Source organism: Hydra vulgaris, chromosome 02, assembly GCF_038396675.1.
Source record: "Hydra vulgaris chromosome 02, alternate assembly HydraT2T_AEP".
Classification (NCBI taxonomy): domain Eukaryota; kingdom Metazoa; phylum Cnidaria; class Hydrozoa; order Anthoathecata; family Hydridae; genus Hydra; species Hydra vulgaris.
In genome coordinates, this window is record NC_088921.1 from 26,015,647 (window position 1) to 26,043,110 (window position 27,464).

Sequence of the window (27,464 nt, forward strand, 5' to 3'; positions counted from 1 at the left end):
TAGTCTACTTAGATACAAAAAGATTGTGATTGAAAATGAAGCTAGAATAGGGAGAGAAGAAAATCTAGACAAAGTTTGGGGTTTAAAAGTCGTCATTCATTTTGATACAAAACTGGTTTAACACAATCAAATTGACCAAAAACTGTCTGAAACTGTAGAAAGGTTTGCTCTCAGTATATCATTCCCCTAGGTCATTGAGTCCTTAGATTTCTTGTAGGAGTTCTAGAAATTGAGTCATCTAAAGGACAAGATCAAGCTATAGCTATTCAGAACATATTAGAGTATTATGCACTCACTGACTAGATCATTGGTTGTAGTGCAGATATAACGACCTCTAATACTGAAAAATACAAGGGGGCGATTAAGTTCTTGGTGGATCATGTGCTTAAAAGACCTGTGCTTTGGCTGCTCTGCAGGTAAATAAATATTTTGGTAATATATTTTAAAAGTTTGTTGCACTAAACTGTCGCAAAATTATTGCATTTTGTTTCTTTTGAAAATTGATCTTTAAAGGCGCCATATATCTGAAAGGCATATTTCCCATGCAATGGATTATATTCAAGGTTCAATAAAATCTCCATCACGTGCAATATATAAAGATTTTCAAAAAATCTGGCCAGAAATAAAAGAAAGGGAAATAATGTTGATCAGTTGCTGTTTTTCAATTACGGAAGAGAGGAGTATATGGTAGGTACTGATTTTTATAGAAGGGTATTAGATACTAAGAACTTCTGCATAACAGCACTAAAATAAAATTGCTTTCAAAGGGGAGATTATAAAGTTCTTTGTGAGCTAATAGTCATTTACCTTGGTTTCCAGTTCAAACAACCAGGTTCCCACCATCAAGAAAGGTTTATGGCTGATTGTCTATACTTGCTTACAATGCAGCTAAATTCAAAGATTAATTTAAAGTTGAATAATAGTGAGAAAGATATGCTCAAACTGTAAACTGACTTTATTGTCACATTTTATAGAGCATACATTTTAAAGTCTCCTCTGGCGGCCCAGGCTCCATCACATGATTTGGGTGCTTTTAAGTTAGCTTATGAAATGATGAGCAATAAGCTATATATATCCATGTATGGTCACCTGGGAAAGCTGCTCCATGGTCCGCCATAGATGGTACCTGACCCCACAGCTAGTTATTCTTTCAATAGCAAATAGACATTTAGAATTGAAGGAAAGAGCTGGACTAGCTCAGAAGCTGCTAGGTATCAATTGTCCGCAACTTGATGATTTTGAACAGGAACAACCTCAACCTCCAACTCATGTGGTTCCTATGTCAGTTTTGTCCGACTTTATCACTAAGGACTCCTGGCTGCTCTTCACATACCAAGGTATAAATACGGGAGTAATCAACACATGGATAAAGGATAACTTTGAAAATGATTCCTACAGACATTTTCAACACCAGATGGAGAATCTAACAGTGGTAAATGACAGGGCTGAGCACCATATAAAACTTGTGCAAGATTTTGTGGCTGAAAGTCATGAAAAAAGTTTTCTACAGGATACCATGCCAGTTGTGCAAAAAAACCAAAAAGAGGTTGGAAAAGACATGAAAAAAAGTGATATGTAATTTTAATGTGATTTTTGACTTTATTTGTTTTTAATTTTTGTAAATAACAAGTTTGTACAAGTATTAACTTTTAAATGAAAAAATTTTTTTTTCAGAACAAAAATAAAATGCAAAATTGACAATTTTCTACTATTCAATTCATAAATGAGGGGCACCAAAAGGTAAGAAGGGGAGAGGCAAATAATTTCATGGAACCTTGCATATGAAAATACCTTATTCTGAAACCCCTTGACTTGGAGACCTAAAAATTTTTTTGGTGTCCTGGGACCAAATAAGGATGATTGAGATAGGGTGCAATTGAACTTTTTTTGGTCAGGTTAAAAGTGGGACACCCTATTATATATATATACACATATATATAAATATATGTATAAATATATATATATATATATATATATATATATATATATATATATATATATATATATATATATATATATATATATATATACAGTATTAGACAAAACTTCTAGAGAGGATTCTATGATCGTCAGATCCGTCAAGAAGGATCCCTGGATATCATCAGTCAAGATACAAAAGCAATTAGAGCTGCCTGTATCGGACCGAACAATCAGACAACGTGCTGTTGAAGCCAGATTGTTTTCTCGACGCCCTGCAGAGAAACCGCTGATTTCACTAAAAAACCAGAAGAAAAGACTCCTTTTGCTACATCTCATATTGACTGGAATGTGCAGAAATGGCGAACTGTCCTGTTCAGTGATGAATTGAAGTTCAACATCATTGGGAGCGATGGCATTTGCCGTGTATGTCGACTGGCCAGAAAACGCCTCCATTTACGTTACTGCCATAAGACCGTGAAGCATGGTGTAGGCAGTGTAATGGTCTGGGGGTGTTTTTCTGCTAACGGTCTAGGTCCAATACATCGAAACAATGGAATGGATTGTTTCATGTATACAAATATCCTGAAAGATGTTATGTTACCTCATGCTGAATGGAATATGCCATTAAAATGGGTTTTTCAGCAAGACAACGATCCGAAACACACTGCAAAAATAGTCAAGCAGTGGTTTCAAGACAACCACCTATCGGTGATGGATTGGCCGCCTCAATCTTCGGATCTCAACCCTATCGAGAACCTGTGGGAGATAGTCAACTGCAGAATTAATCGTGAAGGTGTTCGTAATAAGGATCAACTGTTTGAACAAATCCAAAAGGTCTGGGCAGCGATTCCACAAAGTTTCATTGATCACCTGATCGAATCTATGCCTTGAAGATGCAAGGCTGTGATCGACAACAAAGGATTCACCACGAAATATTGATAGCGAAATACAGCTTGGTCAACATTTTGTCAAGTTGTACTTGTTTTGTCCAAGGAAATCAACTTTTTTTTAATACTTTTGATTAATTTATTAATTTTCGTGTACAAAAAATGAACTTTGTGATGAATAAAACTTGAAGAACTTTGTCTCTAAACAGTTACATAGTTATTTCTCTAAATTGAAAAAAAGCGGCACTTTTATATAAAGAAACTAAATTAGCATTATTTGGTTGCACTCATTTTGTCTGATACTATATATATATATATATATATATATATATATATATATATATATATATATATATACATATACATATACATATACATATACATATACATATACATATACATATTCATATACATATACATATACATATACATATACATATTCATATACATATACATATATATATACATTTATATATATATATATATATATATATATATATATATATATATATATATATATATATATATATATATATATATATATATACGTTTTTATTTTAAATTCCAGTTGAACTTTATCATATTATTTGCCTAATCGTACCCTGGTTAAGTCGAACCATTCGCTAACTACAGTTTTTTAGGGTCCATTACACAAAAAACTTTGCTTAACTAGAACTTTTACTTTAAATTGCATTAAAGTCTATGTAATAAAATATTAAAACTTGCAACACTTCAATAAAAAATCCGAACTTAAATGTTAAAAAAAATTAAATATCTAGCGAAATATTTATAAATATCTAGCGTAATATTCATAAATATTATATAGATAAATATCTAACGTAATAATTTATCAAACTAAAACTTCACTTATAGTTTCGATTTCGTACAGGTCCAATCACATTCTATTAATTAATGACTATTATATTTAAAATTCAAAAACATCAAATAAAATTCATAAGGTTGGAATATCAAATATTTTTTGTCAAATAGAATTTGATAAACTAAATATTTTTACTGATATCTACGAATTGGTTAAGCTTGTATTAAAATCTATTTATTAAAAAAGCTAAAGCTAAACCAAACGAAAAATTAAAAAAAAAAGTCTTAATAAACTATACATATAACAAATATATTTGTTGTGCAAATTATTTATTGAAACTTTTGAAAGTGTGCTGACAAACAACAAGAGAATTTTTTTTAAATATACGTCAGTATAAAAGTTATTTATGGATAATATTAGTAAAAGTATTTATATACTTACACTAATGTATATTATATTAGTATAAGTATATTAGATAAGTCTATTATATACTTATTAAGTATATAATCAAGTATATAAAAAATATTCACTTGATAATAATTAAATTGCGCATTCAGTTTATATTAAAAACCAGTTTTTTGCTTTTTAATATTAACTGAAGTCATTACTGCTAACAGATAGAATATTTACTATTTTCAGTAATGAAATGGAATAGAAAACAGAATAGAATATTTACAATTTTGAAAACATTTTGCCCCAATGAGAATAGAAATGTTAAATTAAAAAATTAAAACTTGATAGAATTTTGAAAAATCAAAAGTTTGATTCGCAAGATTTTGTAAACGTCTCACACATCTTTTGTAAATAAAAGAAATATTCCTAGATATCTTTTTTTTTCTTTTTAAAACTATTATTTATTTTAAAATAAGTTAAAAACATTTCAGTATTTTCGAATGACCCAAATCAAGAAGTAGAAAATCCCTTATCAAACTTTTCTTATTTTACACTGTGTTTCATCAATTCAGGCTCAAATCAGGCTCATTAGAAAAGTTTTTCTGATGAGTCTTAATTGATGAAACACAGTGTAAAATAAAAAAAGTTTGATAAGTGATTATTTACTATTTATTGCTCTGTTCTTTTAGGAACATTAGGCACTCTATTTTGCCAAAGACATTTAAAATAATTAGTGTATATATATATGTATATATATATATATATATATATATATATATATATATATATATATATATATATATATATATATATATATATATATATATATATATATATATATATATTTAATATAGAACAGAGATATTAAAAATTAGTAGAAAATCACTTAACAAAAATTTTTCTCATTTTACACTGTGTTTCATCAATAAAGACTCATCAGAAATGAATGATCAAATTAATAAAACTTCAATTTATACCAAAAATTAAATTACTGGAAGTCCCAAATGTCTTAAGAGCTGTAAATTTTCACACATTTGTGGAATTTGCTGACACTATTATAAAAAGAATTCTTTGGAAATGATTACTTATGTTTTTTAAGAAAAATGTTTTTTAAAAGGGGGACTTAATATAACTATTATTTGAGCTCATTTATTTTTATAGTTTTTTAGGAGAAACTTATTTTCGTGCCTGCATTTAGAAATTAATTTCAATTTTTTTTTAATAAACTTTCTTGGTTTGCTTGTGTTATTATTTCAAAACTTTCTTGTAGGCATTTTATACATTTTTATACATTTTATACATTTCATACATTTTTTGGAAATATTGTTATATGCAGGCACTGTTTTAAGGATGAACCAATTCAGTATAAAATCATCAATATTTTTTTCTTTTAATTCCCAAGTACATTTTGACAGCATGGTGTCTTTTGAATACTTTTTATTTTTAAAAGATTGATTATGATTGGCAAAACGTTTTTTTCATTCACCCTCTGTTATGCCAATATTTTGTTTATCAGGTACATTTTTAGAGGAAACAACACTTTATACCACATTTTTTGATAAACAACTTCCACTCATTGGACAATTGCTTTTTTGTTTGCAACTACAATTTTCTGTAGTTTTTTCATTTAGGATTTCTTTTTTGTTCAACAAAGCATTATAGTGACCTTTTATAATTCTTTCCATATTTTTTGTACAACTGTGGCTAACTTTAATTGTATTTCGAATAAAAATATTTTATAATCAATTAGTGGGCGGGAAATGCTTAACAATCAATTTTAAAAACACTTTTCCTATGTTAGTGGAAACATTTTTGCTATATGGGGGGTTGAACCAAATTACATTTCTAGTTCTATTTCGCTTTTTTGTATTCTTTTTTTCAGGATCAAATTTTAGTTCAAAATTTTCAAAACCACTTTTTTTAAGGGCATCTTTAAATATTCGTTTAGAGGAATTAAATACATTTTCATTAGAGGAGTTTTGGTTAAGCATGTTGATTGAAATCGGGATTTGTTTTAGAATTTGGGGTGGATGATTTGAGTTAATATTAATATACAATGATTCATTGTCTGGTTTTTTGAAAGGCTTATATGAATTTTTCAGAGAGGTTAAATGTGACATCAAGAAAGCTCACAACTTTTAAATTTAAGTTTTTTTCGATTTGAAAGCCAATATTTTTAAAAATTTTTATAATATCTTTTCTAATTTTATCGAGCTGTGGACCAGATTTTGTACGCATTACTATTAAACCATCGTTGTGATAAAGGCCTAAATCGTTTATGTTGATTATTTCGCTTAATAAATCTAAAATATAGATTTTTTAAGTGAAATAATCAAAAACATAGTTTAACAAACTCACAAATCTCTGCTTTGTCATAACTACCCATTGTTACATCAAAGCAGTCACGTATGTTTTTCTTTTTCCAAGTTTCCTTATTAAAATAAAGTAAGGTTTTCTACAATGTTTTATTATACAGATTGTTTCTTCAGAAATAACTGTGTTGCTTTTTGCAAATTCAATTGTTTTATCTAAAATATCTGCAGTTACTGAAAGGTAAAAATCATTAATACCAAATTGAAGAAATGTACAGTCATTTTTATTTTTGATTATGGAGAACCAATTTATAACATCAGTGCTATTTTTCCATGGTTACAAATTTAATTTATTTCTAAGAATATTATTAATTTTGTCCAATTTAATTTTGCTTACATGTCCATGTTAAATAAAAAAGAAATCCTAAATGAAAAAACTACAGAAAATTGTAGTTGCAAGCAAAAAAACAATTTTCCAATGAGTGGAAGTTGTTTATCAAAACATGTGGTATAAGTGTTGTTTCCTCTAAAAATGTACCTCATAAACAAAATATTGGCATAACAGAGGGTGAATGAAAAAAACGCTTTGCCAATCATAATCAATCTTTTAAAAATAAAAAGTATTCAAAAGACACCATGCTGTCAAAATATACATGGGAATTAAAAGATAAAAATATTTTATTCTGAATTGGTTCATCCTTAAAACAGTGCCTGCATATAACAATATTTCCAAAAAATGTATACTATGCCTACAAGAAAAATTTGAAACAATTACACAAGCAAACCAAGAATTTTTGTTAAACAAAAAATTGAAATTAATTTCTAAATGCAGGCACAAAAATAAGTTTCTCCTAAAAAACTATAAAAATAAATGAGCTCAAATAATAGTTATATTAAGTCCCCCTTTTAAAAAACATTTTTCTAAAAAAACATAAGTAATTATTTCCAAAAAATTCTTTTTATAATAGTGTCAGTAAATTCCACAAAATTGTGAAAGTTTACAGTAGTTAAGACGTTTGCGACTTCCAGTAATTTAATTTTTGGTAATAATAAATTGAAGTTTTATTAATTTGATCATTCATTTCTGATGAGTCTTTATTGATGAAACACAGTGTAAAATGAGAAAAATTTTTGTTAAGTGATTTTCTACTAATTTATATATGTGTATATATATATATATATATATATATATATATATATATATATATATATATATATATATATATATATATATAAATATTTATATATTTATATATATATACACATGTCTGCTGCAAAAAGAAAAAGCATAAAAAATAAAAATTTATATTTTGCTCTAGTAAAATATCAGTTGCCAATAATAAAATGAAAAAGTCTTACTTGTCCACATTTTCCATAAAACATCCCCTTTTTTTTGTCAGACATATAGAAGGTGCATTGCATGAGTACTTTTTACCTTAAAATTAAAAATGTTTTTCATAAAAGGCAGTTTGCAACACTCAGAAATCTAATGTCTGATTATTGTTATAATTTCAAAAATACTATCAGAAATCTAATTACATCTTTTTTGAGAACTTTATGATTTAACTTTTTGTTTCTAAAATGTTACCTACTTGCAAACAGCCTATGTATGTATGTATGAATGCATGTATGAATGTATGTATGTATTAATGTATGTATGTATGTTTGTATGTATGTATGTATGTATGTATGTATGTATGTATGTATGTATGTATGTATGTATGTATGTATGTATGTATGTATGTATGTATGTATGTATGTATGTGCGTATGTTCGTATGTATGCATGTATGTATGTATTTATGTATGTATGTATGTATGTATGTATGTATGTATGTATGTATGTATGTATGCATGTATGTATGTATGTATGTATGTATGTATGTATGTATGTATGTATGTATGTATGTATGTATGTATGTTTGTATGTATGTATGTATGTATGTATGTATGTATGTATGTATGTATGTATGTATGTATGTATGTATGTATGTATGTATGTATGTATGTATGTATGTATGTATGTATGTGTGTATGTATGTATGTATGTATGTATGTATGTATGTATGTATGTATGTATGTATGTATGTATGTATGTATGTATGTATGTATGAACTATTACCAACTTTATAACCAAACCACCAACTACTTTACTCGACTCTTTACTGGTTTATTTTTTTTATCGGCTCATTTTAATGATTCGATAATTTTTTAACTTATTTTGCATTATTATTGTTTCCATATCCTTGGGATAGTACGATCATAATTGAGCTGGCATGTTAGTGTTTCTATTTTTTACACATACACTTAATTTTTGTAAAATCCATACTTAATGAATCCTCAAAGTAAGTGTAAAATTTATTTGTTATTAATGTTTTTAAGCATAATAATTTTTTTTTTTTTGTTGAAAACGTTAAACTTTTAATGAATATAAGTACTTTAATGTCTTACATAGCATGCTAATTTGGCGCTCTGTTTAAAGTCCATTTTATTTTTTATATAAACAAATATATAAAATAATAAATAAACAAATAGCGAACTTCAACTTTATAAAATCCATAGGTTTAAATCATCTTAAACAAAAAAACAACAAAATTGTTGCAATATTATGCACAAGTTTACAGAATTTTTTAAATTATTAAAGAAATTTTCATATTAGCTTAGAAATTTTATAAATATTTCTTATTTTTCTAATTTTCTTCAACTAAAATCTAGTATTTGTAAATCGATTAAAAAAGCTTTATCGTAAAAATTTTGTTTCTTGTATTTGGTTTAGTTTATCAACAGAAACTTTGTTTCAGTACTGTTGTGTTTAAGTACTTTATCTTATTTTGTTTATGTTATTGTGTTTTTAATATAGTACTTATGTACTATATTATACTATATTTATGTTATCTGTGTATGTTATTTTGTTTTTAATAAAGTACTTAAGTACTATATTAAAAACACTTTATTTCATTCATTGACAAATTTGTTTTGCTCTTAATAAAGAAAGTTATTTATACTATATATGACATTTACATTACTGTTTAAATCATTTTCATAGCCTAAATTTTAGTATTTGCAAGTTTAAAATCATGATGCACAATGTTTAGACTATGAAATAATTTAAATCCATTAGCTTGGCATTAGTTCAGAACTCTTTAACTATTGTTGTAATAAAACTTTTTAATTTTAGTGACTTTGCAGAAAGTTAGAAATAAAAACAAAAACTAAAAAACTGTAAAAGTTGGTTTTTTTGTTTTAACAATAGCTTATCTTTTTCTTGAAATTTGCATTCAGATGTTTATGTTTTATCTATTTTTATCTGGATTAAACTCAGCATGGAAAAATTTCTAATATACAAAATGTTTTTTTAAATAAAGCCATTAGAAAAAAACCAGATACAATTTTTATTTCTATTTTTTCAAATCGTAATTAAAACGTTTTAATTTATAGTATAATACTATACTCTATAAACTAAAAGTTTATAGAGTATAATACTATACTCTATAAACTAAAAGTTTATAGAGTATAGTATTATACTTTCGTTGCAACAGTAACTTTAGAATGCATTATGTTCTAGCTTACTGGGTTTTACTAAACTTCAATTCAATGATCTTTCTGTTAAGTAAGGTATTTTAGGTGTTCATAGCAAAGTTAACTAAATAGTCTAACAAAGCTATTTTGTTGTTTCATGTGGATTTATATAATTATTTTCTTTGATAAAATGTTTTTAAAAATACATATCTTCTAATGATGAGCATGATTTAAATATTTTAAGTTTTAATATATTTACCTAATTTTTTTAAGCTGTATCTTTAATTCTCATAAATTTATAAAAATTTTATATAAATATTTCTTTATAAATATTGAAATGTTTTCAATATTGATTTCTTAAATTTTTGTCTTCTAGATTTAAATTTGTTGTATGTAAACTTAAATAAATAATTTGATGTTCAATTGCTACATTATCTAGACTCCTAGATCTTTTCAATCAAATAAAGTCTTTTTTTTTCCAGCTTATATTATTTTGGGTAAGTTTTACATAATTCAGTGTCAGCTTATTATGTTTATATGTCATCAATTACTTGAAGCATTACTGTTTATTTAAGTATTATAGTTAACAAGAGCTTGTTTATGCATAAGGAATCCTATTTTTCCATGCTTTATATAAGGTTACTTTCTATATATATATATATATATGTTTGTGTGCCACAAAATTTGAAATCAATTTTTGAAAGCTTTTTTCTCAACCAATTTTGCTCAAATTTTGCACACTTAATCATTTTCGATGACAATACAAGGAAATGGAAAAATTTGACCAAAAAAAGTTAATTAAGTTAACAAAAATTTAATTTGTATTTCCCCATACATTTTATTTATTTGATATGAATTGCGTATTACGTCACAAAAATCATTGATTTGCAAATTATTTGCAGTTTCGAAGACATTAAAGCGCAGCGATTCAAAACCTATTGTTTTAAGTTATTAAGTAATAAGTCTTAAGTTATTAAGTTAAAAACCTATTGTTTTAAGTTATTAAGTTAATAAGTCTTAAGTTAAAAAAGAAAAATTTAGTAAAAACAGTAATTTTTAAATTTAAAAAAAAAAAAAACAGTAATTTTTCCTTCTACAAAAGATAACAAAAAAAGAATTTCTAGGCCCAATAGAATTCTGCTTGCATAAAGCATGGATTTGAAAAAAGAATTTTTTTTTGATTTACTAGTTAGTATTAATATTTTTGTACTGTTTACAAATAAAGACCAAAGTATAGTAAAATATGCATATAAAATAAAATAAATCAATATCCTCCTGTTTTTTTTTTGTTTTTTTAAAAAAAAAAAAAAAGTCAATAATATACAAATATTTTTTTTTAAGGGAGGTAATAGTTTCTACATGAATATGGTACTCAATTAGGAAATTTTTTTTTTTTTTTTTTCATTATGCACCTTACTTAAGGCCGAGAAGGCCACTACAGATGAGGAGGCTACTTAACAGTGGTTATAACCCTCTCTCAACTCTTTAACTCCGAAACACAAACCTCGACAAACAAGGCCGCTACGCAGAGAAACAAGTCGATTATTTTATTAGGTAAAAATCAGTTTCTGATTTTTACCATTTTAAATCATAAACTAATAGCCATAGGAAAAAACTCAAACATGAAGACCAAATAAATAAAAGCAGCTAGCAACAACAGCAAAAAAAGCAGTTTGTAAGTTTTTTAATTTTTAATATTAACAAATTTGTTTTTTTTTAACAGTGTACAAGTTCTTGAAAGATTTTGTTATTGATAAAATAAGATGAGGTTTTGATATTGCTCATAACAATTAGGCACTTATATGGCAATTTTAAAATGTTTTTTTTCAATATATATTTTTTAATTTAGCAACCAAGTTCAATGGGCATTTGACTACCTTATTAAAGGTATTTAGCTAATTTTTTATTACTTTATTTTTTTATCTAATGTAATTTGTTACTATAGTAACAAAATGTATGATCATAATTTCACCTGAATAGTGAGAAATTATGACTTTTGCTTTTCACTCAAAGTTTTACCATCCTAAAGATTTTTTCATCCTAAAAGAATGTTTTAAAAACATTCAGAATGTTTTTAAAAACATTCTGGTCAATTAAATTTGCGTTTTTGTGGGTTTTTTTAAAAAACAATTAATTTGTAATTAAATTAATGGTTTTAACTTTCTGACAACACGCAAATGTTGGACAAAAGTCAAAAGTAATTAAAAGTGACGTATGTGTTGGCGTAAAAATCATTTTTTTCCTTCTGCTCTTCCCAAATGCAACAATCTATAGAACTATATATATATATATATATATATATATATATATATATATATATATATATATATATATATATATATATATATATATATATATATATATATATATATATATATATATATATATATATATATATAACAGTCTGCAATTAACTTCAGTATGCATTTGTTTACTTGGTGTTAACTCTTATGCATTTTTGATACATGAATGTATGTGTCACTTTCCAAAAAAAGTAGGTAAATTATTATAAATACAGTTTTGTATATTTCTCACAGCTTTGATTACCAAACCTCGGTTACTTACAATAGTTGGCAATTTAATTTTGTATTTGCATCGTTATAGTTGAATTTTAGGCTAAGTTATAATAAAGCACTTTAGCCTTACTCTTTTTCTTTCAACATTGGAGGCTTCACATTCAAGTGATTCTTGAGGATCTTTATGGTCATAAAAAGACAAGAATACATATCTCTTTCTATAATTGGAAGTTCTTTTTTCTTAGGATATTCTAAAATAGAATCTTTTTTAGCTTGATCATAATGATTTGATGCCTTTAAATATCTTAAAAGTCCTGCAGTTCCAATATTGCTTTTTTCGGAAATTCTTGTAATCATAGACTAAAAGATATTTATGTATCTTGGTCTTTTAATTTTGTTGAAATTCACACGTTTTTTCAGCTCCAAAAAGAGTAATATCTATTTTGCAAGGAACAGCTTCAATAATTTCTAAACAATCTTCTAAATGTCTAGCCATTTTAATCTCATTATCATTTGCTAGCATTTCCAATGCATAAAAATGCTCCAATGTTTTCCTAACTGCTAGTTCAATTTTAAGATATCTAAGAAATCATTTAAAACATTGAGTTCCAACGTGTTTTTGTATCAAAAACTAAAGCCAACTCTTTCCTAAACTCATTAAGACAATAGCGTTGAAGATCATCATTTCTTCGAGTTGACCTTTTAAAAAACTTTACAATTATTTTAATTTTTTGGATAATGGTTTTCATTCTATCCAGCTCACATAGCTTAACAGATTCTTTATTAAGTTGTAGTTCTTGCCAATTGACAGAAGTTTAATAGTTGGTTTCATTATCATCATTACTGACTTCTTCTACTAGATCATTTGCTTCTTTATTAAGTGCATCAACTACTACTGAGTGAATTCCATGAGAAAGACATAGTTGATGAGTTATTTGAGACAACCTTCCATTTCCATTTTTTTGTTAAACTAGCTCCATATGTACCATTTGTAACCATCTATGCCATCTGCGACCATCTGTACCATCTGTGACCATCTGTACCATCTGTAATCATCTGTACCATATGTAACCATTTTAAAGATATGATTATTAGGATTTAACTCAAAATCTTTTAAAATTGTTTCAATTAATTCAAGACCATCTTTAGCCTTTGTTGAGCCCACAATCCTCATTATTTCAAGACATTAAACTGAGTTATCTGACATAAAAGTTTAGGCTAATACATTTTTGTAATCTATTGGAAGTCCATGATTTTAGAGTCAATCTAGTATTCCAAAAATACTGAAGTCATAGCTTGCCTAGAACTTGGAATTTTAGGACCTTGAGCAGCCCATCACTTTTGAATATCAATACTTTTAGACAATTTATAAATGGGAATAAGATCAACAGCAACCATTCAAGCGAAAACATTATTTTTACATTTTTTACTCTTTCTTAATGATAAGGTTATGTTGTTGCTGCTTGTTTTGCTTTAAAAGTTGACAGACAATATTTACACATAACAGTATTTTCAACTAAAGCAATATTATACTATAGTTAGGGCATAGTTAGGGTTAGGGCAGCTTTATATAAATTTGAAAATCAGACTAACTTTTGTACAAATTTTAATAAAATAATGATCTCCTGTTTACTAATTTGACAAAAAATTACTTGAGATTACTTAAGAAATTTTCTTAAGTTTTTATTTTCCGATAAATTTGCTTAAGTAATTGAATTGTTTAAACAACTACTCAAGTACTTAAGTACTTAATTTACTTGAAACAGCTCTATTTACAGACCATAGAAAAGCTAATTAAAACCTTTATTGATTTTGAAAATTCAGGCAAACTGCTTTAAATTAAACTTTTTTTATTTTTAACAGTTTCAGGCATTGCCAAACCTTACTTCTATACGAGAGTTGGATTTAAATTTAATATGCATTGTTTTACTTGGCTTCAATTTTCATGCATTATTGACACATGTCAGTATGTACATGACACATGTGGCACTTTCCAAGCAGTTTATTCCTTACGGAGTTAATACACATTACTAAATGTGTTAAAAGAATATAGAATAACTATTACAAATTATTATTAATGTAAAAAAGTTTTGGAACACTTCTATAAAAAAAAATTCTGACGGTTTTGAGGCATTACCGAACCTCGCTTACATACAATAGTTAGCAGTTAAATTTATTACGCATTTATTTAATATGCTTTTGTTTACTTGGTTTTAATTTTTATGCATTATTGACAAACGTAGGTATGTGGCATTTTAAAATCAATTTTTTCTCTATAGAATTAATATGAACTACTAAATATGTTTAAAGGTAAGAGCTTTATTGATTCAAAAGCTTTATTGGTTTAAAATTATGTAGATGAACTGATACAAACACAATTTTTGATTTTGCTATCAATTTTGATGCATTACCAAACCTTGCTTACAAACAATAGTTAGCAAATAAATTTTATTCGTGTTTTTTTACTTAAATTCAATTTTTATGCATTATTGATACACATAGGTATGTGGGATTTTAATTTTTTCTTTATAGCATTAATATGAAAGGCTATATAAGTTTGAAGGCCTGAGTGAAGAAGGCCTAGTGTTTCTTTTCTAAAAGATTAGAGTAATAATAATGGTAAATTTTTTATCAATACAATAATGTCTTTCTTTGTCAGCAAATTGAAGCACCAGTAACATTAAGTTGTCAGGATATAGAATAAAATAATTGTAAAACCAAATATAGAAACTTTTAGAGCACCTGAATATGAAGTTCATCAAGGATAACTGTTTGAATTTATTTAATAAAAAAAATATTTAAAACTTCAAATAGTTTTGAATACATATGTAGACGACTTGTGGAGATTAGTAGCGTGTCATCCTTTATCAACAACATTAGAAACTTCAAGAACAATAGTCCTATCCTTTTACTATTAATTTAATTATCAATAATTAAAAATTACTTTTGAATAATAAATGGCATTTTCTAGTCTTTGAAAATCACATGTAAAATTTTAACAAAATCTCCAGAAAACATTTTGTCTTAATCTGAAATTAGTTAAATCATGTTAATATAATCTGATAAAAGGTAACACAATCAATGCAAAAGAAGTGAAATAGAGAGTTACCTCTTTATAGACATTATTTAAAATAGTGTCTATAAAGAGGTAATTTTTTAATGATATAATACAAATTTAAATATACTGAAAATAGCGAGCTTTAGGTTCCATGTCAGCTTGAATACAAAAAGCTTGATAAAAAGAACATTTTTTTTTTAAAAAATGTTTTTTTTATGTTCCAAGAAGCCCTGACCTTTTTATTACAGAGCAACTGGAAATAGAATTTAACCAGGAAGTACACATTTTCATACAAGTAATGAATATTTAGTTCATTTATTCAACCAAAAATTTAAAAATTACAAGTTTTTTTTATAATTTTACAAAAATAGGTTAGGTGTCACTCATATAATTGAAAACTAATCATTGGAGTGAAACCTAAATAAAATAAACAAACAAAAAAAATAATAAGAAAATCATGTGTAAATTAAATTAAAATATTTGGCAAGACCTAGTTTTGAAATACGGATCTTAAATCTGAAGGCAAGACTTGAATTGCTACTCCATGGCTGCACTGGCTGCTATCAGCAGAGAGAGAAAATTAAGTATTAAGACGTACGCAGAACATATATGTTTTAAGAAATAAAAGTATGATCAGTACATACTTGTGAAAACCAAATTGATATTGAATAGGATCAAAAAAGGTTTCCAGCCTTAGTTCAAGCAGTTTCACAACCAGTTGAGCCATTCAGTATGATAAGGATTAAAGAAACAATACTATTAGAAGATGGATATAGATAAAGTCATAAGAAAAGCAGTTTTGGGAATTATGAGATAATATAATGACGAAGGCGTAGTTAGAAAAACTTTATTTTATTTATACTTTATTTTTTATTCTCTAGTTATTCTCTAGTTAATATTTTTCAATATGTTTAATAAATTATTTTTTTATTTTTTTATTATACATTTTAAATTATTTTACATTTTTACTGTTTATCTTAAGTTAGGACAGTTACAAAAGTCTTTGCATATTAATAAATAATATTATTTAAAATAAGTTAAAAACATTTTATTTTTAAAATAATTTAAAATACTTTTGGTAAACTAAATGAGCTGTAAATCAAAAATAACAACAAAAAATCAAAAATAAAACTTGCAATGAAACGTATCATTTATGTTATATAGTATATAATTAATAATTAATAAATAATAAAAATATAATTAAGTAATATAATAATATTATTATTAAACAATATTTATAAATACAAAATTTAACTTTTTATTAAATTTACAAAAACAGAGTGTACATAAATTTTGTATTTAACAACTTGAAAAAAAAAATTAAATTTTGTATATAAATATGTTTTTAATTTAAATATCTTTTATACTAGATAATTAAATGTACCAATTAAATTTACTTGCTGCACTCGTGTGGTGAAAGAATCTTGTTCTGCCCCTTAAATGCATTTGTTGCTTATTTAAATTAACTATGAAATAGCATATTGCAACAAAAGTTCAACTAACATTCTATTTGACAGCAATCGGCAAGCAAACCAGGTTTCTCATTTAAAAGATAATGAGATATTGAAAACTTTCTCATTTAAAAGCTAATGAGCTATTGAAAACTTTCTCATTTAGAAGCTATTGATTTATATAAGCTTTTTCACTTTTTGCTGATGACATTTTAAAACTTTATTGAAATATTAAATGACTTTAAATTTATTTAAAATTTGCATATAAAAATTTATTTAATGATTTAAATTATAATATAAAAATAGATAAACAAAAGTACGAATATCTATGAAAAAAAGTTCAAAAAATAATGCGGAACCTTAATTTGCTTGAATAAATTGAGTTCAATAACCGAGCAAGTTATGAGTTGCTATAAACTTTTTTGTCAGAAACCAATGACCTTTTTTTTTTTAATACGTCACATCTAAATTCCTAATTCAGAAAAAATACTTAAATTTACATACAACCAACAACTTTTTAAGTCTTCTGTCAAATTTAATCTCTTTAATTCTATTCTTTATTTTCTAGTAACTTTCAATTTAATAGTGGTTGCTTGCAGCATGTTGGGAATAAAAAAATGTATATATATATATATATATATATATATATATATATATATATATATTTATATATATGTATATATATATATATATATATATATATATATATATATATATATATATATATATATATATATATATCTATGTATGTATGTATGTATGCATGTATGTATGTATGTATGTATGTATGTATGTATGTATGTATGTATGTATGTATGTATGTATGTATGTATGTATGTATGTATGTATGTATGTATGTATGTATGTATGTATGTATGTATGTATGTATGTATGTATGTATGTATGTATGCATGTATGTTTGCATGTATGTATGTATGTATGTATGTATGTATGTATTTATGAATGCATGAATGTATGTATGTATGTATGTATGTATATATGTATGTATGTATATATGTATGTATACTAAATAATTATATAACAGTTTACATAAAGACTTAGTTTAAGCAACCTGCTTACCTTCGTCATGCAAAAACCCTAAATTGTGACCAAATTCATGACCAATTGTATGTACTGTAGGGCTAATTTTTTCCCACTTAAATGTAATAAAAATTGAAACTGAAATTAAAAAATGTGTAATCACATAACCATAAAAAATTATACTTATAAAATGTATGCAATTATATTATGTTAATTTGAAACAATTAAAGAAAATACACACATAAGCAATACTTATACAATCTTTTTTACACATGGTATCTAAGTTTGCTTTTCCAGAATTGCCTGGCCAAGAATTATGACTAAAAAAGAAAGAAACTAACTTTAAAATGAAAAATTAAACTTTTTAAAAGGTTTGTTGTGTATAAAAGTAAAAGATAGAATAAGACAAATGAACTTGTAAAGAAATTACTTTCCTAAAAGATTACAATAAAGAAAAAGAAGGTAGTTGAGGTACAGGTAAATATATATATATATATATATATATATATATATATATATATATATATATATATATATATATATATATATATATATATATTAACAATCTTTTAGAATATTACGGATGTACAGAGCAGATCATTGGTATATGCTGTGATACAACTGCAAGCAATACAGGCAGAGTAAATGGAGCAGTCCAAATTCTTACAGATATTTTGAAATTACCAATTTTGTGGATTATGTGTAGGAGACACATATATGAAGTACATGTATCTCACTATATGCTGCCCTTACTGGTGAGAAAACTAAAGGTCCAAGAAGAGCTCTTTATGTCAAGCTAAAGAACAAGTGGCCTGACATCTGTGAGAAAGTGAATTAAGTGAAAAATTTATGTAAATTGGACTGGCAAAGAGATGATCTGAAGATTGGCTCTGTTCTTCGCACTGTTGCAGAGGAAGCTAAGACATTTTTGACTAATGCAACTACTGATAGTTCCATCAACCTGGCGCCTGCCATGAGGCAAGGTTTTTAGCAGATGCGATCTACATCCTGACTCTTTATATGACTAAAGATATCAGTAATATCTTGACAGAAAAAGAAGTGCTGCAGTTGAAGGATGCAAGTTTGTTCATTGCAATTTGCTATTTTCCATGGTTTTTAAAAAGTTTTTTAGGATTTCTGGCTCCCTACAATGATTTGAAAGCTATCCAGACAGCCTATGCATTGAGAAAAGTTAGTAAGAATATTGGAAATGCTTTGCTTCTCAGCATGGGACGCCATACGTGGTACTTAACTCCGCAACTCTGTGTTTTGTCCTTTGGGGATAAAGAAGTTCCTTCTGAAACAAAGCTAAGAATGCTGTTAGCTCTGATTGAGTTTGAAGAGCCAAATGAATTTCAGCGTTGTAAACCATCAAATGTACAAATTGGAGAGACCACAGAGCTACCTGAGTTGATTTCCGAGCAAAGCTACCTTCTCTTCAAACATTTTAAAATATCAAGAGCAAGTATAAAAGAATGGCTTAATAATAGTCTTAATACTATAGATGTTTTTAACCATCCTCAGTTGCTAGATTTTATTGCATGGATCAAAAACATATCTGTTGTAAATGATGGTGCAGAAAGAAACATTAAGCTCATTAAAGGATTTCTTTCAGCTACTAGAGATGAAGATCACCTTCAAAATGTACTTTTTGTTGTTAAAAAGTCTAGAAAAAACTTGACTAAGACTATGACTAAAAATGAGCTTGGAAACTGTTCAAAAAGTTGTATTTTTTGAGAAATGTTTCACTGCAATAAAATCTTAAATTTGCTAATAAATATTAGTTTTCATGTATTTTTTTTTGTATTTTCATATTTATAAATATAATCTTATCAAGTTAAATAGTAGAAAACAATTGGAAATGATTTATACGCATCTAATTGTTTTGTTTTAATTTTCTAAAATGTGTTTTCTATTAATGTTAAGCTAGCTTAACATTAAAACAGTAAAACTCAGATTTTACATCTAGCACTTCCTGTCAAAATAAATCCGTCAAATTTTTTTTAGTACTTATTTAGGTCACATAGAATGGGAATCAGTAGAAAGCATTTTTTTTTTTTTTTGGGACACCCTAATATATATATATATATATATATCAGTATAATAATATATATATATATATATATATATATCAGTATAATAATAATATATATATATATATATATATATATATATATATATATATATATATATATATATATATATATATATATATATATATATATATATATATATATATATCAATATAATAATATATATATATCAGTATAATAATATAGATATATTATATAATATAGATATATATATTTTGTAATCATGAAAGAAGCAGAAAAAAGACAAAAACCAGGAGATCAAAAATTTGTCAAAAATTTTTTACCACTTTTTACAGTTTGTGAAAACCCCTAAAAAAGTATTTTACAAATATTTATAAAGACTTAATAAAATAAAAATAAATTTATTCACAAAAACTATTTGTTAAAGAAAAGTAGAGTATAAACAAAAAAGTCTATAAAAAAATTTTGTTTCTCTACATTAAAAAAATACACATTAAAGGGATTCCACAAGTTGTGTTCATATTAAAGAGAATGATTTTAAAAAATGCCTAAACTGAATTTTTTTGATTAAAACAAAATAATAAACGTATACCAAGAAAAACTAACTTTATAGTTTTACTCGTTTCTCGCCATCTCCTTGTTAACATGTTTTTGAAGCCTTTAAAATATACATATGCAATCTATAGACTTTATAAATTTATTTAAGCGCATTTATAATCAAAAACTTTTAGTATCAAAAATAATGCCATTGTAAATTTTTTTTTTTTGGAAAATAAAACCTAATTTTTTTGAATTAATATTATTTGTTTTTGCTTAATTTGTTTTTTAAATTAAGGGTTTTATCATCATGTCTTTCCTGTAAATTTTAAAGAAAGCTAAACATACGGAAGCTTTTTTATAGAGTGCAAGAACCAAATAAAATTTTTCATGGTACACTCTTAAATATAATAAATATATAAAAAATAAATTAATCACCTTAATATAAATTTGAATTTTTTTTATTTTTATATAAACAATGTCAATTTTTTTCTAGTTTTATCTAAGGTGTTTATCACAATGACATATTTTTGTTCTCCTATACAAATGATATTTTACAATTTAAATTTTTAAATAAATAATCTTAGTAAAAGACATTGTTTATTAGAGATATTTGCCGAACTCTTTAATTTTTAGTTAGAAAGTATTGATAATTATGCCGATTTTGTGCAAATTGATAAATTTAGATGATTTGCATATGTATTTAAAAGTAGTTTTGCATTTTGCAATTGGATTTCGATAACTAAGCAGTTAAAATGTTGGCAACTTCAACTGATTCAAACCTCTCAAAAAAAAGACAAAGAAAACTTGTATGGATATAAAAAAGGACATAGTTAACAATCACATCAGCTCCGAAAACCCGGATTTTGATATTGCTTAAGCCCCAAAATTAAATTGTTTGAATGGCACTGAAAAATTGTGTTAACTTGGATACTGTAAAACTAAGCTACTTCAAAAAGAATGTCTTTGTGGAATTGAAATGGAAATAAATATTGTCTCAGGTATTAAAACTAAAGTAACATTCTTTAAAATATAAACTAATGTATGCAGTATTAAAAGTAATAACTGTAATAACAAAGTAAAAAAGTTTTGTCTTTTTTACTATGGGCTCGAACTTTTCAAATTAAACGAACTAATTTTTAACTAAATAATTAGACTGCATTATGTCACTAAAGTAAAACTAAAAAATTAAACATAAAAAATGAATGTGGTTTAGTGTAAAAAATATTTACACTAAACCACATAAACAAAATTAAATGTAAAACAAATACTTCCAAAAAACCATGTAAATTAAATTTAACTATGTATGTATAAGCTAAATATAAAATGAACAGCTGCACCACAATTGGAAACACTTTTTTTTTTCAATTTAAATTCATCTCCCCAAGGACATGAAGGCCACTACAGTTTAGGAGGTTACTTTAGCTGTGGTTACAACCCTCTCTCAACTCAGTAACTCTGAAACATGAACTTTGACAAACAAGGCTTTTGCGCAGAAAAAAAAGTTAAGCATGGTACTACCAGGCACATGGCTTGGATAGAATTTTGAACTTCTCGCTTATGAGACGAGTGCTCTACCACTACTGCATTATAGTAAACTTAATCTAAATATATACAAAACTTAGAAGGAATAATCTCAATAAACCATATAAAATGAAAACAAATAAAAACTAAAAAAAACCTAAATAAAATATAAGTTAAATATATAACAATTATTTGCAGTAAACCGTATGATCAAAACTAAATATAAACTAAATACTAAAAGAATAGTAATAACTGTTTCTTCTCTTAATTATCTGCTATAACACTGAAAATCTGTTTAAAATAGCATAATTAGTGCACTAATACTTTTTTGAATATATTCAAAATCACTTCTTTTCTCTTTGGCGCTTATAACTACATATGTTCCACAAGTGACTAGATTTACTTGTTCTATTTGCAAACTTTATATAAAATGAATTAAATTATATATATATTCATGCATAAATGAATAAGAATTATATAGGAGAATATTGATTTATATCCTGTATGATATCCTGTTTAGCAAAAGTTAAGAGATAAGTAAGAGATGCTCTTAATTAAACTTCTATAACAAATTCTTTAGTAATTTCTATAATAATAAAATTCTATAATTTGAAGAAAAAAAAGTTTTTTTATCAAAATTCTGCAATGACATCATATACATCATATACTCCAATTTGCTTAAATAAATTTAAAAGTTTATAGATTGCGAGGTATATTTTAAAGACTTAAAAAACATGCTAACACAGACACAGCAAGCTTTGAGTAAAACTATAAAGTTAGTTTTTTTTCAAATAGGTTAATTATTTTGTTTTAATCATAAAACTTTAACCCAAAGATTTTTTTTAAAACATTCTACATAATATGAATAAAACTTGTCTCAGCACTTTAGGATCCCTGTAACATTTGAAAGCATAAAAAATATTTCCTTTATTTTCTCTAAAATAAATGAATCAGTGTAAAAACTCTTACATAAACAATCTCATACTCACTTTAGCAGGCAATAGTAGGTTAGAGAAAAGATTTTAGTAGACTGTAGTAGGCCAGGTTAGAGACAAACACCGAATCAGAAAATGTGTATTAAGTGCATTTTTAAGCTAACCTACTTTTAAAATTCATAGAGCAACCTTATGATTCATGCTGCTTTAAACAATCTAGGGCTCTCAATATAGAAAAGCTTTTTCGAAAACAAAAATTCAGCATTAAATCAGAGTTTGGACTGATGATGAGTTAGTCCTCAAATCTTTTAATTGAAGTGGTCATTTTTTGAATAGGCCTAGATACATGCATAGACTTATGGAGCACATAGACTTAGGGAGCGCAACTACATAATTACATTAATGTTACTATGATAAGGTTCTGACAATTATCTCCATAAATAATTGACCTAAACTCAACCTCAGAGTTTACCCATTAATTATATATTGCATTATACGTTTTCATTATAGGTTTATATGGTAATTTTGCTACTTTTGGATAAGGCAATATATTTTTTATATATATTTAATAGAGATTTATTTAGTTAATCTCAAAAAAAAATTTTTGATGAACCAACAATGGTATATAAAATTATGTAGTTTAATGTGATTTTATTGTAGGATAAAAACAGGGAAATTGTCTCAAAAATAGTTGATAAACTTTTTGATAAAAATTAAAAAAATGAAAAACTTATAACTGAAAAACTCAAAACTGAATTCATTTTGAAATAAGTTTTTTATACTTGATTAAAATAATAAAAATTGTGTCACATATATCACATTTATGCTATAATTTAATGTTTTAAATGAAAAACAACATTTTAGTTTATTGCAATCATGTTGAGTTTAAAAATAAATATCTTAATAATAATTAACATCTTAAAAAATACCATTTTAAAATACCTAGTGTTGTTACAACTTAAATGATTTGACTGTTGACTAAAATACACATCTTAAAATACCTAGTGTTGTTACAACTTAAATAATTTGATTGTCGACTAATTTGACTAATATATCATTCAATAATCAAGTAAATCGACTAAAATTTAAAATATATTTTATATATACGTAATAAATAAAAAAATTTTCTTCATTTCCCAATTATATTGTTTACTCATCCAACTTTTTATTGTTCAAATTAAATTTAAAAAGTTTAAATAACCTGTAATAAAAATAAAAAAGTGATTTTTATTCGCTTAGCACTCCCTAGCCCTAATAATTTAGTACTTGCTAAATATCGAGAAGCATACAGAATCATATTTACAATCTGATTGTATACTATATACACCACTACTCTGACCTGATGGTTCCCTTAGTACAGATGATAGTGAAAAATCAAATCTTCTGAATAACTTTTTTGGCTCTGCTTTTGTTACTGGTTTTGTTACTTTTGTCATGGTAATGCACTTGCCTCAGAATTACAGACAAAACCAAATTATTTTAACAATGTAATGTTTTCCTACAAGTGTATTCTTTGTCAACTCTCCAAAAGTTTCCATCAAAACATTCTTAACCACCTGATGGATACCCAGAAATATTTTTTTAAATTAACTGCAAATGCAATTCCTATTCCTATTTCCATTCTGTTTGATATGCTAACGTCAACAAATTTTATACCTGCTATCTGAATAATTGCTATATATCCAACCTTTAAGAAAAGAAACTCATGTACACAAACTATATACTTATTCCTACCACGTGTATTTTTTGTAAAGTTATGAAGTCAATAGTTGCAGAGTGCCTCACTACTTTATAATTAATAAATATATTTATGTTCATCAATTTTTAACATTTTTATCACTTTGTAAGAAACCGATCTCATTCTGTTTATGTCAGTAACTCATATTCAAATAATACTCGTGTAAAGAGTAGAATATCTCAAGGGAATGTCTTATGCCCCATCAAATTTTTAATTTTTATACACCATGTAACCTCGGGTATCAATAGTGATTGTGGCTCAAGCTGTTTGCAAGACAGCAAGTTGTATCAAGCAAGAGATGATGGAAAAATCACACACGGTGTCAAAATCATAAAAAAATTACAGAATGGTTAAAAATTTTTCAACATAAAAAGAAACTATAGAAACTATAGAAGTTATAGAAACAGTCTTTTACCATTAAATTCATACTAAATAAACATTAATAAAGGTATTGAATCTTTTAAATCTATTTATGATATCGGTAAAATTGTGTCTTTGGATATGAAGTTTTTGAATCAATGTTCTTTTATTGAAGGCAAGACACCATATTGTTTGTACTTTTAAAAACTTTCATCAGTAACGATTCCCAACATTTGATATGAGTCTAAAAAGTTAATGTTCAGTCTTTATTAGAATCTTGTATCTCAGAGTGGAAAAAAAAAGATATTCATCAGATAGAAAAGGTTTTGAAATATTTTACTAGAATTGTCTGTAAAAGATGTCTATTCCCAACCAGCACAAACAAGTCGTTTTAGCACCTAAAATGTTAACACCTTTTATATGTCTAAATTAAGATAACTAATCAACTAATCTAATAGTAGTCATCTTTGAGATGACGAATATAAGCTCATATTTGTCGTCTCAAAAATGACCGCTATCAGATGTCTTATAGTTACCTGAATTTAGACATCTAAAAGGTGGTAATATTTTAGATGTTAAAAAGACGGCTAAAAGACGTGTTTGTGCCGGCTGGGTTTCTTATAAAAATTATTCCTTCAAGCTTGATTCTCTTGAATGCTGTTTAATAAAATTTGACTTTGAAATGACATACATAATTGTAAACAATTTTGTCATCCAACCTTTTTCTGAGTTTTCTTTATATTTGCATCCTTCTTTATATTTGCATCCTTTCTTTATATTTGCAACCTTTTTCTGAGTTTCTTTATATTTGCATCTTCTCACTACTCTACAAGATGCCATTCCCAAAAACTTATTCCGTGTAACAAATGTAATAACGATAATCAGAGATTTTCTTCTGCGAAAAAATTATTAAGATATGGAAGTCTTTTCCAAATTTTATTGTTTATTCGCCAACCTTGTCTTTGTTCAAATCAAATTTAAGAAGTACATTACCACTGCACACTACATTAACTTGTTAACATGTTCATTACAACTGCACACTGCATTAACTTATTTTTTCATTAAATGAACAAACAAAAATCAAAGATAGAAATAATTAAATCCAATAAAAAGATAAAAGAATTTTGAAATTTTTTTTTTAAAAAGTCAACTTTTAGTTGATTAGTAGGAAATCCATAGTCGATTAAATCTACTATGCGATTTTTCAAAGTCAACTAAATTTGATTTTGGACTAGTCAACTTTTAGTCAATTTAGTCAAAGTCAATAACAACACTTATCATAACATTTGAATAATCAAGAGTCGTATTCTCTCTGTTAACTTAATGAAGCAAGTCAATAAAAAAAAATTTATTAATATATATTCAACAATAACTATTTAATTTTGACCAATATATATACAACAATAAATTTTTAACAATAGCTATACAAAACTAGCTTAAATATTAGAAACTATATTCACATTTTGATAAGCTTAATGGAGTGAAATAAATGCAGCCCTAGATCTATCAAACAAAATTGCCCAGCTCTAATATTTGAGCCAATAAAAGTCTTCACTGTGAAATCGAATGTAGATCAAAAATGTAATAGTCAAAATAAGAGTCAAAGTATTCGAATATCAAAAAAAAATTAATTATATTTCAAAACTAACAGTGTTGTGGAGTGAATTGAATCAACACAGTGATTAGTTTTAAATAAATAAAGTCAATCTGGTTTGTTATACATCATAAATTAAACAGATTTACATAAATATATTTTATGTTTTTACTTTCCTTTTTACTTTTATTTATACATTTTTTTTTACTTTTATTTATATTACTTATTACAAATTTCATTTTGTATTATATTTTGAATTTCAAATTTTGTATTATATTTTGTAAAGAAGAAATCAGTTGATAAATTTCACTTTGTAAACAAATGACTTTTTTGTTTAGATAAAAAAAAATAACAAGTTACTGTTTAATGGCAAAAATCTTCAATCTTCAAATTAAAGTTTTAACAAAAACAAAAAGTTAACTGTGAATAATATGGAAAAAACCATCTTCAAATTTTTACAAGGGTATAAAGTTAATCAAAAATAAAACAACCTAAAGCTAATTAAAAATAAAACAACCTATGTCAAAACAATATTACATTTTTTTTAAAGCGTTATATACATAACGAGTATAAAACATATTTAAATTCTCATTTTAATTCAAATTTCAAAAACAAGCATTAAAAATCAAAACACCAGCAGCAGAAATTTTAAAAAATGTGTTGATAAACTTTATAAAACTAGACATTGTTTCTTTGCAAAAAAAATTTTACACTTTTAAAAATTTTAAAATTATTTTGTTATTAGTATGCTATTTAGTTTACATAATACTTTTCAAAAGCTTGGATAACAACTGTGAAGTATAGTT

General features: G+C 25.8%; 1 protein-coding gene across 2 annotated transcripts in view; it reads right to left on the bottom strand.

Annotated features, from left to right (window-relative positions):
* Positions 1-27,464, bottom strand: part of LOC136076840 (disintegrin and metalloproteinase domain-containing protein 9-like) — a 119,894-nt gene that overhangs the window by 38,529 nt on the left and 53,901 nt on the right. For both annotated transcript variants that reach the window (XM_065790416.1, XM_065790417.1), the window contains 3 exons: positions 18,158-18,236; positions 17,956-18,031; positions 7,692-7,767 (listed from right to left, as the gene is read on the bottom strand). In XM_065790416.1, coding sequence (XP_065646488.1) covers positions 7,692-7,767; positions 17,956-18,031; positions 18,158-18,236 — 231 coding nt within the window. The remainder of the gene's footprint in view (positions 1-7,691; positions 7,768-17,955; positions 18,032-18,157; positions 18,237-27,464) is intronic.